At 56.3% G+C, this 13,685-nt stretch overlaps 1 protein-coding gene across 2 annotated transcripts in view; it reads left to right on the top strand.

Annotated features, from left to right (window-relative positions):
* The window catches only part of SLC5A10 (solute carrier family 5 member 10), a gene marked incomplete at its 5' end in the record, with an annotated part of 66,859 nt that overhangs the window by 46,572 nt on the left and 6,602 nt on the right, over positions 1 to 13,685 (top strand). For both annotated transcript variants that reach the window (XM_084861526.1, XM_084861525.1), the window contains 2 exons: positions 11,434 to 11,541; positions 13,509 to 13,659. In XM_084861526.1, the coding sequence (XP_084717652.1) occupies positions 11,434 to 11,541; positions 13,509 to 13,659 (259 nt within the window). The remainder of the gene's footprint in view (positions 1 to 11,433; positions 11,542 to 13,508; positions 13,660 to 13,685) is intronic.

Below are 13,685 nucleotides of genomic sequence, written 5' to 3'. Positions count from 1 at the left end.
GCCCAGGTGGGGTGGGAAGTCCATGGCGGCGGCCAGCTGTCCAGCTGTGGAAGCAGTCGGGGTACTGGGCTGGGAACCCCCAAGGCGCCGTAGGAGCCCTCCCAGAGCTGGTGTGGACAAACAGGTGAGGAGCCCTGCGCCCTCGGGGGGAGGGTGCTGCCCAGGACTGGTCCTGCGTGAGCAGCAGGCCCCGCCTAAGGCAGGAGCTGGAAAGGGCTGCTGGGGGCTGGGGTCAGGCCCCCAATGCTCAGCGTCCCTGGGGCTTGGGACCTGGTTATGGGAGGTGTGGGCACCACATCTGAAAGCAGGCTGCCAGGGCAGGGACAACAAGCCCATTAAACCCGGCCAAACAGCCCACGCCCCATTTTTGTGCCACAGCCAGCCATCTAGGCACCTGGCCCCACTTCCCTCCTGTCTCTCCTCCCCTGCCGCTTGCCCCGGCCGGGGCTGCTCTGGCCGGGGCTGGGACCCTGAGTGCACAGCTCTGGGTGGCTGAGGGCCGGGACCTGCTCTGAGACCCTCACTGCCTTCCTCACCTGTCAGGCCTCCCCTCGGCCCCTGCCCTGAGCATGACTACCTTCTCCCCGTGGTCCCCGTCACTAAGCCCTCAAGCCTCAAGTGCTGCACTCCTCCTGGCCCGGGAGCGGGGTGTGGTGGAAGGGGATCACAGTAGCCCCAGAGACCAGGTCCCTGCCTCCCTGAGCACAGTCATAGGTGCTCTGCTCCTCCAGGGACATGAGCACACACCTGCACCCTCCCCTCAGGGCCTGTGGACACGCTGCTCTGGGGGTTCTGATGCCTGGGGTTGAGCCTCTGCCCTGGGGACCCAGACATGACTCTCTGGGCCCCTGTCCCTCCTTTGTTCAGCCCAGCACAGGCCCGGGCCCCCCAGGGCTCCAGCTGTCCGGCTGAAAGGCCTGCCTCCCAGTCACTGCCCAGAGTGACAGCTCCATGGGGAGCTGGTTAGAAACAAACCGTGTGGCTCAGTGGTTGAACCAGGAGGTCACAGTTTGATTCCAGGTCAGGACACATGCTGGCTTGATCCCCAGCTGATCAGTGATTCTCTCTCATCACTGATGTTTCTATCTCTCTTTCTCCCTTCTCTGAAATCAATAAAAAAAATTTTTAAAATAAAATAAAAAACAAACAAAAAACCCCAGAGAGCTAGCATGTACCCTTCCCTGTTCCCCCAGTGGTGCCACCCTGCACAGCTACCTATAGTAACATCACAGCAGGGAAGGTGATGTTGGTGACATCTGCTCATGTGTGTGACATCTGCTCATGTGTGTGTGTGCAAGCGCCTGTGCAGGTCTGTGTAACCGCTGTCACAATCAAGGTGCAGGACTGCTCTGTCACCACCAGCTCTCCCTCTTCAGCCACAGCCACCCCCGCCCGGCCCCCAGCAGCCACAGCCCACCCCCGCCCGGCCCCTGGCAGCCACAGCCCACAGCCCACCCCAGCCCCGGCCTCGGACAGCCACAGCTCACCCCCGCCCGGCCCCTGGCAGCCACAGCCCACAGCCCACCCCAGCCCCGGCCCCCGGCAGCCGCTGACCTGTCTCAGCTGCTGGGAGTGGTTGGTAGCTTTCTCCTTCTGTGGCTGACCGGTGCTCCATGGAGTGGATGGGCCAGTGACTTAGCCATTTCATCTGTTGAAGAACATTGGGGTTTCCGGTTTGGGGCTACTATGAACATTCACACACGCAGTAACTTATGTGTATTTTGCATCCCCCAACAACATGTGAGTGATTCAACCACACAGCCTTGCGACGTGCCATGTTGCCACCATCATTTGATTTAGCCCTTCCGACAGATGTGTAACGGTCTCTTACTGTGGTGTGAACGTGCATTTCCTTACTGACTCATGACATGGAACACATGTTCACGTGCCTGTTTGTCATCTGTATGTATTCTTCAGTGACGTGTTTGTTCATGTGTGTTACCCATTTCCTAGTTGGACCGTCTGGTTCCACTGCTGAGTGAGAGTGCTCTGTCTCCTCCCAGGCCTTTGCCCGTGTGGTCTGCGCTCTCCCCCTTTCTGTACAGAGCACAGTCGACTCGAACATGTGGGGGTTAGGGACACTGAAGCCCCCCAACCCCCGTGGGGTCAAAATCTGTGTGTAGATTTTTTTTTTTTTTTTTTTTTTTTTAATAAGTTTTTATTTTTCATATTATTACAAATGTTCCTTCCTCCCCCCCCCCCCCCACCATTGCTCTCCTCCACCAGGTTCCCACCCCACCCTCTGCCCTTTCCCCTCTCCCCATTGTCCTCATCCATAGGTGCACAGTTTATGTTCAGTCTCTTCCCACGCCCCCCTCTCCCCTTTTCCCCAAGAATCATCAGTTCACACCCCTTCCATACCTCTGATTCTATTATATTCAACAGTTAATATTGTTCATCAGATTTTTTTAATTTCCTTGGTTTTTAGATTCACTTGTTGATAATTACGTATTTGTTGTTCATAATTTTTATCTTTGTTTACTTTCTCTTCTGAAAGAACCCCCTTCAGCAATTCATATAATTCTGGTTTGGTGGTGATGAACTCCTTTAGCTTTTTTTTATTAGTGAAGCTCTTTATCTGGCCTTCGATTCTGAGTGATAGCTTTGCTGGGTAGCTTATTTTTGGCTGTAGGTTCTTGCTATTCATCACCTTGAATATTTCTTGCCATTCCCTTCTGGCCTGCATGGTTTCTGTTGAGAAGTCAGCTGACAATCGTATAGGTGCTCCTTTATAAGTCACTACCTTCTTTGCTCTTGCTTCTTTTAATATTCTCTCTTTATCTTTTGCTCTTGGAATTTTAATAATGATGTGTCTCGGTGTGGTCCTCTTTGGATTCCTTTTGTTTGGAGTTCTGTGCGCTTCCTGGACTTGTAAGTCAAATTCTTTCACCAGGTGGGGGAAGTTTTCTGTCACTATTTCTTTCAGTATGTTTTCGATATCTTGCTCTCTCTCATCTTCTGGAACCCCCATAATTCTGATGTTGGTTCGCTTGAAGTTGTCCCAGAGGTTTCTTACATTATCTTCAATTTTCTGGATTCTCTTGCCTTCTAGCTTCTGGGGAGGAGTGTCTTCTGGCTCTTTATGTTCCAAATCTTTGACTTGATTCTTGCGATCTTCCCTTCTGTTTTTAGGACTCTGTAGAATATTTTTTATTTCAGACAATGTATTCTTTATTTCTTGTTGATCCCTTATCATTTCTTGTTGACTCCTTATTAATTCTAGTTGATCTCTTTTCATATCCTCATAGGCCTTATCCATCTTTTCTAGGAAATTCTTGAAAAACCTTATAAGCGTAGATTTGAACTCTATATCCAGACACTTTTTGTCCTCCATTTCTTTCGTTTGTGATCTATTTTGTTGTCGCATTTCGCAGTTACAGATGGGACGGGGTTTCAGGGTGGAGCCTGCAGCTTTGGCTTCCGTCAGCCCCGCCCTATGCGGGTCCTTCAGTGCTCGCTGCCCGCGCCTCTGAGAGAAAGGTGCCCTCGATTTTCGCCTGCTGCCAAACAGTCTATGCTCTCCCCCAATGAGCCCGGTATTGGGGTTCAGTTCAGTTGGAAGTGGAGTTGGAGGTGGCGTTCAGAGCAGTCTGGAGCCCCAGTCTCCTTCCCGTCAGGGCAATCCCGCGGCACAGCCGACCGTCCCTTCTCTGGGGGCAGTGTGCGCGCCTCCGGGACCTCCTTTCTCCGCTCCCCCGGGGTTCTGACTTACAGCCCAGCTCCCTATGGCTGAGCCTGAGTCCCCGGGGTCTGGCCCAGATCTGGGGTTCAGAGCAGTCAGGGGCCCAGCACAGTCGGAGTTTTCTCTCCTTCCCGCTTGGGAACGCCCGCCAGGCACTCGGCCTCCCTCCTCTCCGGCTCCGTCCTCTCCGCGCCGCGTGTCTCCGTACCTTAGGCTTTTACAGCTCCTCCGCTCTTCCTTCTGGTTTTCTCCTTGCTTCTCGTTGTAGGATTTCCAGTCAGTCGACTTTCCTGTAGTTCTGGGTAATGTCCATTTTATATTTTAGTTGTATTTTATTAAAATTGTTGTGTGCGGCTGCGGCTAGTTGCCTACCCGAGCAGCCATCTTGGATTCCCCCTTGTGTGTAGATTTTTATTCCTCCAAAATCCAACTACTAATAGCCTACTGTTGACCAGAAGCCTTGGTAACAAATAATTGATTTATTGATTATATATAATAACTACTGATAACAAATAATTGATTAACACATATGTTGTGTGTTATGTGGATGATATGCGTTATTCCTTAAGTATTTTTTAATTGATTTTTAGAAAGAGGGGAAGGGAGAGGGATAGAGAGATAGAAACATCAATGAGACAGGAGCATCATCCATCGGCTGCCTCCTGCACGCCCCACACTAGGGATCCAGCCACAACCGGGCACATGCCCTGAAGGGGATTCAAACCAGAGACCTCTTGGTTCCTGTATTGAGCCACACTGGCCGGGCATGCGTTATTCTTAAATAAGTAAGCTAGAGAAAAGAAAATGTTATTAAGAACATCAAAGACATTTAAATTCTTTATTGAAAAAATCCATCTATAATTTCAAATCCATGTTCAAATCCATATTGGCCAAGCGTCAACTGTCTAATATTAACTACAATCACTATGGTGTACATTAGACCCCTAGAACTCACTCATTTATAACTGGGAGTTTATTCCCTGTGGCTGCCATCTCCCCTTCCCCCTTCCCCCTGACCCCCTACCCTGGTAACCGCATTCTGATCGCTGTTTCTACGAATTTGGTATTTTTAAATTCTGAATATAAGTGATATCATACAGTATTTGTCTTCCTCTGACTTATTTCACTTAGCATAACATCTTCTAGGTCCATCCTTGTTGTTGCAAAAGGCAGGATGTCTGTCTTTCTCCTGGCTGAATAATACTCTGATATATATATGTGTGTGTGTGTGTGTGTAAATTATATATGTGTATATATTATATATATAGTTTTTACCCACTTATCTGTTGATGGGCAATTAGGTTGTCTCCATATCTTGGCTACTGTGAATAATGAACATGGGAATGCAGATATCTCTTAGAGGGAGTGACTTCATTTCCTAAAGATGTATAAACTAGCCTCAGCCTGCAGACTGAAGGGTCCTGGGTTTAATTCCAGTGGAGGGCACATGCCCAGGTTGTGGACTTGATCCCCAGTGGGGGACATGCAGGAGGCAGCCGATCAATGATTCTCTCTCATCATTGATGCTTCTATCTCTCTCTCCCTCTCCCTTCCTCTCTGAAATCAATAAAAAATATTTTTTTAAAGATGTATAAACTAGAAGTGGGGTTGCTGGATTATATGACAGACCTATTTATAATCTTCTCGGGAACCTTCCTGTTTTTCATACTGGTGCACCAATTTGCATTCTCACCAGCAGTACACATGGGTTCCCCTGTCCACGTCCTCGCCAACGCGTGTTATCTCTCGTCTTTCTGTTGATAACTGTCCTGAGAGGCACAGGTGGTAGCTGATTGTGGTTCTGTTTTGCATTTCCCCGATGATGAGGGAATCGGGCTCTTTTTCATGCACCTGTTGGCCATTTGTAATTTTCCTTTGGAAAAATGTCTACTCAGTTCCTCTGCTCATTTTTAAATCAGATTGTTTGTGTTTGTTCCTGTTTTTGTTTGTTTGTTTATTTGTTGTTTTGTTTTGCTGTTGAGTTATATGAGTTCTTTATGTAATTTTGGATATTAGCCCTTTATCAAATATATGGTTTGCAAATGTTTTTCACCAATACCTAGGTTGCCATTTCATTCTGTTGATGGTTTCCTTTGCTGTGCAGAAGTAGTTGCGTTTGTTGTTTACTTTTTTCCTTTGTTTTTGGTGTCAAGTAAAAAAAAAATTACTGCCAAAACTGATGTAAAGGAGCTTAACCCCATGTTTTCTTGTCAGAGTTTTATGGTCTCAGGCCTTATGTTCAAATCTTTCATCTGTTTTGAGTTGGTGGATGTTCGCATATGGTGTAAGGTATGGCTCTGGTTTCATTCTTTAAAAAAAAAAAAAAAAATTTATTGATTTTTTACAGAGAAGAAAGGAGAGGGATAGAGAGTTAGAAACATCGATGAGAGAGAGCCATCGATCAACTGCCTCCTGCACACCTTCTACTGGGGATGTGCCCGCAACCACAGTACATGCCCTTGACTGGAATTGAACCTGGGACCTTTCAGTCCCCAGGCCGACGCTCTATCCACTGAGCCAAACCAGTCTCGGCTGGTTTCATTCTTTTGCATGTGTCTATGCAGCTTCCCAACGCCGTTTATTGAAGAGACTGTCCTTTCCCTACTGTGCGGTATATTCTTGGTTTCTCTGTTGTAAAGTGACGGAGTATGAATTCATTTCTGAGCTCTCTATTCTATTCCATTTATCTGTGTATCTGCTTTTGTGCCAATACTGTACTGTTTGATTACTATAGCTTCGTAATACAGTTGTTGTTTTTTTGTTGTTGTTGTTTGTTTTTGTTAATCCTCACCTGAGAATATTTTTACCGTTAATTTTTAGAGAGAGTGGAAGGGAGGGGGGAGGAGTTAGAGAAACATTGATGTGAGAGAGGCACATTGACTGCCTCCCGCATGCACTCCTTCCAGGGCCAGAGATCAAACCTGCAACCCGGTATGTGACCTTGACTGGGAATTGAACCGGCAACCCTCCCATGCACTGGCTGACTAACCACCTTGAACACTGGCCAGGGCTGTAATGCAGTGTGGAATCAGGAAATGGGATGCCTCCATTTTGCTTATCTTTCTTAAGATCACTTTGGCTATTTGAAGTATTTGTGGTCTGCTACAAACATTTAAAAATTGTTTTCTCTGTTTTTGTGAAAAATACCACTGGAGTTTTGACAGGGATCGCACTGAGTCTTAGACTGCCTTAGGCTGTGTTACATTTAACAACACGCATTCTCCTCGCCCCTAGTTCCCGTTTACCTGTGTCTTTGGGTTTCTGCCACAGTGGCTTGTAAGTTTTCAGGGCACAGATGTTTCATTCCTTGCTTAAATGTGTTCCTTGGTATTTTATTCTTTTTATACTTGTAAATGGATTGCTTTCTGGATTTCTCTGGTAGTTCTTTGTTAGTGTAGACACACAGGGTTTTTTGTACATTGATTTTGTACTAAAAAACCTGACTAAAGTCATTTCTGTAGTTTTTCTTTCCTCCTTTCCACAGGCGTCTTACACAGAGCAAAGGCGGTGAATTGTGATGAGTCTCACTCGTCACTGTCCTCCGAGGGCCCATGCTTTTCATGTCAAGTCAGCATGCCCTAGGTCGCAACGAGCTTCCTATCTTTTTTCTCCTGAACGTTGGATAGTTTTACATTTAAATCTTTGATCTATTTGAATTAGTTCTTGTGTGAGGGGTGAAGTTTAGGTTGAAGCTGAGTTTGTGGCCACGGATGTCCCAGAAAGGCTCCGGGCGGCTCCCAGGGAGGACAGGCCTGGGGGAGGGGGCTAGACTAGCCCTCGGGGTGGTATTCCCGGTGGCCAGCTCGGGAAGGGGTCATTCCAACACCAGCAGAGCCTGTTACACATCTGCTGTGTGGGCACTGCTGGGCCCCGGCTTCCCTGGCCCCGCCCCGGCCGGAGGGAGCAGGGCAGACACTGGCCACGGTGTTGTTGGTGTCATGGAAGGTGCTGCCCTAGATTCAGGAGCCCAGACACCCACGGAGGTGAGAGGAGCATGTGCTCCTGGGTCAGGCAGGAGGGAAGGGTGTTCCGGGAGAGGGAACAGCAGACACAGCGCCGTGGAGTGGGGGTGGAGCTGGCTGGGCCCCTGCGGGGCAGAGAGGCACGGGGAGTGTGAGCAAGGAGGAGGGGGCCGCGGTGGCGTCGGGAGTCCCCTCTGCTGCTCACAAGGCCGTGCAGGACGAGGTGGTGCGGTTCCCTGGCCACTCAGCCCAGAGCTGCCCTTGGCGTTGGCTGCAGGGAGGGAGGACTGGGGGAGGAGAGGAGCACCCCGGCCTCTGTGTGGGCCCGTGGCTGGTGCGGATGCTGTGCCAACGGAGGCCCGGGCGGCTCCTCCGTCCACTGCGCTGGTGCCCCGGCGCACCCAGAGGCGCCCGCGCCCGGGCCCTCACTGTCTGGGACGGTGCACTCCTGAGTTGGCGCATTCAGGGCCTTTGTCTGCGTGGCGACACCTCCGCTGCTGTCATAAAGGAGGGATGTTCTTTCTTGAAGCTCAGCACAAACACCAGCGGGTGAAGGGGGCAGCCGGCCGGGTGGTGCCGTGCCAGCACCTGCAGCAGCTGCATAAACGCAGCGGAACCTCCTGACTCAGGCTTTCTGAGCTATTATGTGGCTGTGACTCCTCTTCTGTCCCGCCCAGGAGGCCCGGGTCCTCAGGCACTGGGCCAGCCAGCCAAGCCCAGGACTTGTCGGGAGGGCCCTCCCCTCTAATGCTGCACCCAGGTGGCCGGGTGGCCCGGCGGCCGGGTCCTGCCGGGCCCTGAGCTCTGTCCTTGGTCTGACTGTGTCCCAGGCAAGCCCCTTTCTGTGCCTGAGTGCTCTCATCGGTGCAGCTGGTGGGGGTGGGGGTGGTGGGGCAGGGAAGCTGGATCCAACAGTGCCTGAACTCCTTTCTCTCTCTTTCTCCTGTGCCTTTCCTCCTTCCTCACTCATTCACAAATGTTCAGAGACAGTCTCTCACGGCCCGCCCTGAGCCGGGGACAGGGAAGTGATTCAGACCCATCGTGCACCCTCGGGGACGCCCAGTCTGGCAGGAAAGGCAAAAAAGCGACAGACAATTGTGGTTCAACCCTGGGCCTGGGAGTCCTTAGGAGGAAGCTACTCTGCCCGCGGAGAGGGAGGGAGGGAGGGAGGCGGGGAGCCCCAGGGAAGCCGTGGAGCAGGAGGTAAACAAGGGCAGGGATGGATGGAGCACCGCGGAGGCGACGGCACAGGCCACAGGCGTGGAGGAGCCGAGGTGCTGGGTGTGTGTGAAAACAAACAGGTCCGGGAGGGCTGGGCCCAGCCAAATGCTGCGCAAAGGACTTTCCCCAGGAAGCCGGGTGGGCGGCGCTGGGGTGGGGAGGCATCCTGAGAAGTCAGTGGTACGAGAAGGATGGAGAGAATGGGATGGCTGGGGGAGGGGAGGCAGGACCATCACTGGGTAAGGAGGCGGAGGGACAAATCTGGTTAGACCCGGAGTGGAAGGGGCCTGGCAGATGACAGGGAGCCGGTGTCCTGGAACCTGGGGCTCCGGAGGCTGGGCAGGGCTGGGCTGTAGGGCCGTGGGGTTAGGGCTGGGGGAAGGGTGCTGAGGCCCGCCCTGCCCCTGCAGTGGGCATCTAAGGAGGGACTTCTCAGAAGGGGCATGTGGAGGGGCAGTGCTTACTCCCGGGGGCCGGGCGGAGTCTGGGGGAAACAGCTGCTGTGGGGACTTGACCGAGGGTTCCCCACCGCAGAGGCCTCCGCGGCCCCGCAGCTCCTCCCTCCCGCTGGTCACCTGTGGCTTCTGCTCTAGCTCCCTGTCAGCGCCTGTTCTCTCCGCACCCCGTGCCTCTGCGAGCCCCAGGGAGCGGGGCCCCAGGGAGCGGGGCCCCAGGGAGCGGGGCCCAGGGAGCGGGGCCCCAGGGAGCGGGGCCCCAGGGAGCCGGGCCCCAGGGAGCAGAGCCCCAGGGAGCGGGGCCCCAGGGAGCGGGGCCCCAGGGAGCCGGGCCCCAGGGAGCAGAGCCCCAGGGAGCGGGGCCCCAGGGAGCGGGGCCCAGGGAGCGGGGCCCCAGAGAGCGGAGCCAAAGGTGTTTTAGTGTTTTCGCCTGGCCAGCGTGGCTCCGTGGTTGGTCATCGGCTCATGAACCGGGAGGTCACTGGCTCGATTCCTGGTCTGGGCACGTGCCCGGATCCCCGCAGAGCAAGCAGAGGCTTGGGGCAGACAGAGCCAGGGGGCATGCAGGAGTCAGCCGATTGGTGATGTTTCTCTCTTATTGATGTTTCTATCTCTCTAGCCCTCTCCCTTCCTCTATCTCTAAAAAAGTCAATAAAACATATTTTTAAAAAGCATTTCCTGCAGGAACAAGTGAGCACGAGGTTGGTGCTACTTGTCACCATACTGGGCTGGTGAGCCCTGCAGAGAGGGACCCCAGCTGCTGTGGGCGGTGGAGGAGCAGACCCCACCCCCCACCACCACCCCATGCTCCTGGAACCCCATCAGAGCCGGAGCCAGACCCCAGGGCCCCCCACAGCGCCAGGCAGTGCTGAGGTCCTGCCCTAGGCGGTTCTGCTCCCAGCCAGATAGGGAGCCGGAGTTGGGGTTTGGTCAGATCTGGGCTGAGGCTGAGACATTCCAATGCTTCCATTCACCCACCAGGGGAGCTGTGTGCCTGCCCAGTGCTGAGGGGGGGCTGTGTGCCCAGTGCTGAGGGGGGCTGTGTGCCCAGTGCTGAGGGGGGGCTGTGTGCCCAGTGCTGAGGGGGGCTGTGTGCCCGCCCAGTGCTGAGGGGGGGCTGTGTGCCCGCCCAGTGCTGAGGGGGGGCTGTGTGCCCAGTGCTGAGGGGGAGCTGTGTGCCCAGTGCTGAGGGGGGGCTGTGTGCCCAGTGCTGAGGGGGGGCTGTGTGCCCAGTGCTGAGGGGGGGCTGTGTGCCCAGTGCTGAGGGGGGGCTGTGTGCCCAGTGCTGAGGGGGGGCTGTGTGCCCAGTGCTGAGGGGGGGCTGTGTGCCCAGTGCTGAGGGGGGGCTGTGTGCCCGCCCAGTGCTGAGGGGGGGCTGTGTGCCCAGTGCTGAGGGGGATCTGGGTGCCCAGTGCTGAGGGGGGGCTGGGTGCCCAGTGCTGAGGGGGGGGCTGTGTGCCCAGTGCTGAGGGGGATCTGGGTGCCCAGTGCTGAGGGGGAGCTGTGTGCCCAGTGCTGAGGGGGGCTGTGTGCCCAGTGCTGAGGGGGGCTGTGTGCCCAGTGCTGAGGGGGGGCTGTGTGCCCAGTGCTGAGGGGGGCTGTGTGCCCAGTGCTGAGGGGGGGCTGTGTGCCCAGTGCTGAGGGGGAGCTGGGTGCCCAGTGCTGAGGGGGGGCTGTGTGCCCAGTGCTGAGGGGGAGCTGGGTGCCCAGTGCTGAGGGGGCCCCACAGCAGGCCCAGGTCCCCGGCAGCACCAGACCCCCCCCATGCGAAGAGGCAAGACACAAACATCCCCAGTCACCAGGGAGGAAGAGACGTGGGAGGGAGGTGGGCAGGAGAGCAGAGAGGTTATTTCCGGTGCGGCACCCATCCCCTGGGAAGGCCTGGAGAGCCGGGTCAGCCCGAGGGCCAGGGCCCCTGCAGCGGAGAGGGAGCTGGCGGAGAGAGCGCAGGAAGGCCAGGCTGGGCCGAAGCCCTGAGGCCGAGTCCGGAGTCCGGATGAGCCCTGGGGATGTCTGGGCAGGGTGACAGGGCACCTGGTGTAGTAGGGTCCTCGGGAGCTCCTGTCTGAAGGGCCGTGGGGGCGGCGTGGGACTCTGGGCCTCTCTCCCACAGATGACGTGGGCTGTGTGCTGCCGTCCGAGTGCCTGCGGGCCTGCGGGGCCGAGATCGGCTGCTCCAACATCGCCTACCCCAAGCTGGTCATGGAACTGATGCCTGTCGGTGAGGTTCTGGTGGGCCCGGGGGGCGGGCACTGAGGGAGCCGTGGGGCCCTCTGGGTCCAGTGTGATGGTGTGTGGCATCCGGGCAGGACGCTCTGCTCGTCGGGGAAGGAGGAAAGGAACAGAAAACACTCACGTACTATGCGGGTAACTTGCATCTTCACCTCAGGGAGCCATTATTATGGTCCCCATTTTAGAGATGGGGAAACTGAGGCCCAGAGAGGTTACGTGACTTGGCCAAGGTCACGTGGCAGGTGAGCTGCAAAGCTGGTCTGAACCTGGATACTCTGCCTCCAGAACGTTCCCTTCAGGCCCCCTGGGTGCCACAGGCTTTTGCAAGCTGCTTCTTTCCGTGAAGGCTGCGAGGCAGAGCCACAGGCCGCAGACAGATGGAAGCCAGGCACCGGGTTAGGGAGGGCTCGCCAGGGCTGCGGCGTGGCTGAGACACAAGCCCGTCCACCTGCCCCAAGCCCACTGCTCGCTCTGCGGGATCATGCAATCAAGGCCCCGTGAACCTTCACCTCTGCCTCCCCCGAGACCCTGTGGGCCAGCGGGCAAACCTCGGGGACGGGCTTAGGATTGTCCCTGTTTCTCGTGGCAGCAGAGGCCCTGCCAGTGGGACCTGGGTGATGGGGTCCCCGTCGCAGAAGGTGCAGCAAGGCCCCAGCAGGTGGGGCTCCACCTGAGCAGAGAGGAGACCCTCTGCAGCCAGCGCCTCAGACCTCTGGTCTGCACCTCCCTCCCCCGGGCAGCCTGGCCTGCCCGCCCGCCTCCTCCAGGGCGCCCAGCCCAGGGCGGTTAGGGCTTGGAGCGGGATCGGATCCGGGCTCCGCCGGTTGGCAGCGATATTTGGGGCGTGTCCCGTCCTCCCTCCGAGCTTCTGTGTCCTGGTTTGTGAATGGGAGATAGTGACACCTACCCACCCTCAGCGCTGCTGGGATTAAACCGTCTCTCACCAGCTGCCCTGTGCCAGCCCTGGCTGCGTGGGGCTCCCTCCCGCCTCGCCCTCTCCGGTTCTGGGGCTTCTGCTGTTGGGCCACAGCCCTCTCCAGGCCTGGGTCTCCCTGTCGGAGAGATGGGTGGAGAGTAAGCCCTGAGTTCATCCACCTCTGAATGAGGAAAGGAGGGTGAGAAATGTTTTTGGGAAAACACTTGGTTGAGCTCATTTTCCTTCCTGCCCATCCCGCCAGACATGCACACACAGCAAAGACCACGGGGGCCTGGGCTCAGAGGCAGGACCTGGGCCGGCAGCACAGGGCACCCGCATGGCCAAGCCTCATTTTGTCTGAGGGCCGGGGTGGAGGGCAGACGGGGATCTGTGGGAGTGGTGGGGTGTGTGTGCAGAGGGGGCGGGGGGCGCCTTAGGCGCTTGAAGGAAAAGCATCAAAGCCTTGGAGACAGACGTGCACCGAGACACAGCAAGGTGACCCTCAGCCTCTCCAGCCTGGATCCCAGAAGGCTCTGCACACAGGCTGGCCCTGCAGGGGCCTCACTCGTTTCAGCCAACAGCAGTGGGCTTCTCTGTTCCCCGTGGAGCCACATCTCCTCCTCAGCCAACCAGAAAGGGACCCCCGGGCCTGCCGGGCAGCCACACACAGGAGGCCAGGCTGAGCCTGCCCTGCCACCCAGACTTCCCTCTCCCCACCCCCCCACCCCCGGGCTCTGCGGCTGGCCCGTGGGACCTGGGCTCCCCTCTCTGAACTTTCACGGTGTCCTCTGCCAGGCGGGTCACTTGGCCTCCGCCACAGGAGTCCGGGCGGCCTTCGCCCGCTGCGAGGCTGTGGACATGGGGGCCGCTGACTGCCGGGAGGAGCCGGCGGAGGGGACCGGCTTCGCCATTCAGGCCTCATGTCTGTCCGCCTCCAGCCTCCTCCCTGGGGCTCCCCCCCCCCCTCCGGCGGCGGCTGGGCCCGAGGGGGAGGGCTCCGCGGGAGGCGGGCGGGCGGCCAGCAGCGTCTCTGACCGCAGGTCTGCGGGGCCTGATGATCGCCGTGATGATGGCCGCGCTCATGTCGTCGCTGACCTCCATCTTCAACAGCAGCAGCACGCTCTTCACCATGGACATCTGGAGGCGGCTGCGGCCGCGCGCCGGCGAGCGGGAGCTGCTGCTGGTGGGGCGGTAGGTGTGGCGAAGGCCGCAGCAGG

The sequence above is a fragment of the Pipistrellus hanaki genome, assembly GCF_964339955.1.
Source record: "Pipistrellus hanaki genome assembly, chromosome: 16".
Taxonomy (NCBI): Eukaryota; Metazoa; Chordata; class Mammalia; order Chiroptera; family Vespertilionidae; genus Pipistrellus; species Pipistrellus hanaki.
Note: the sequence above shows the minus strand (reverse complement) of the source record. Positions and strands in the feature narration are given on the sequence as shown.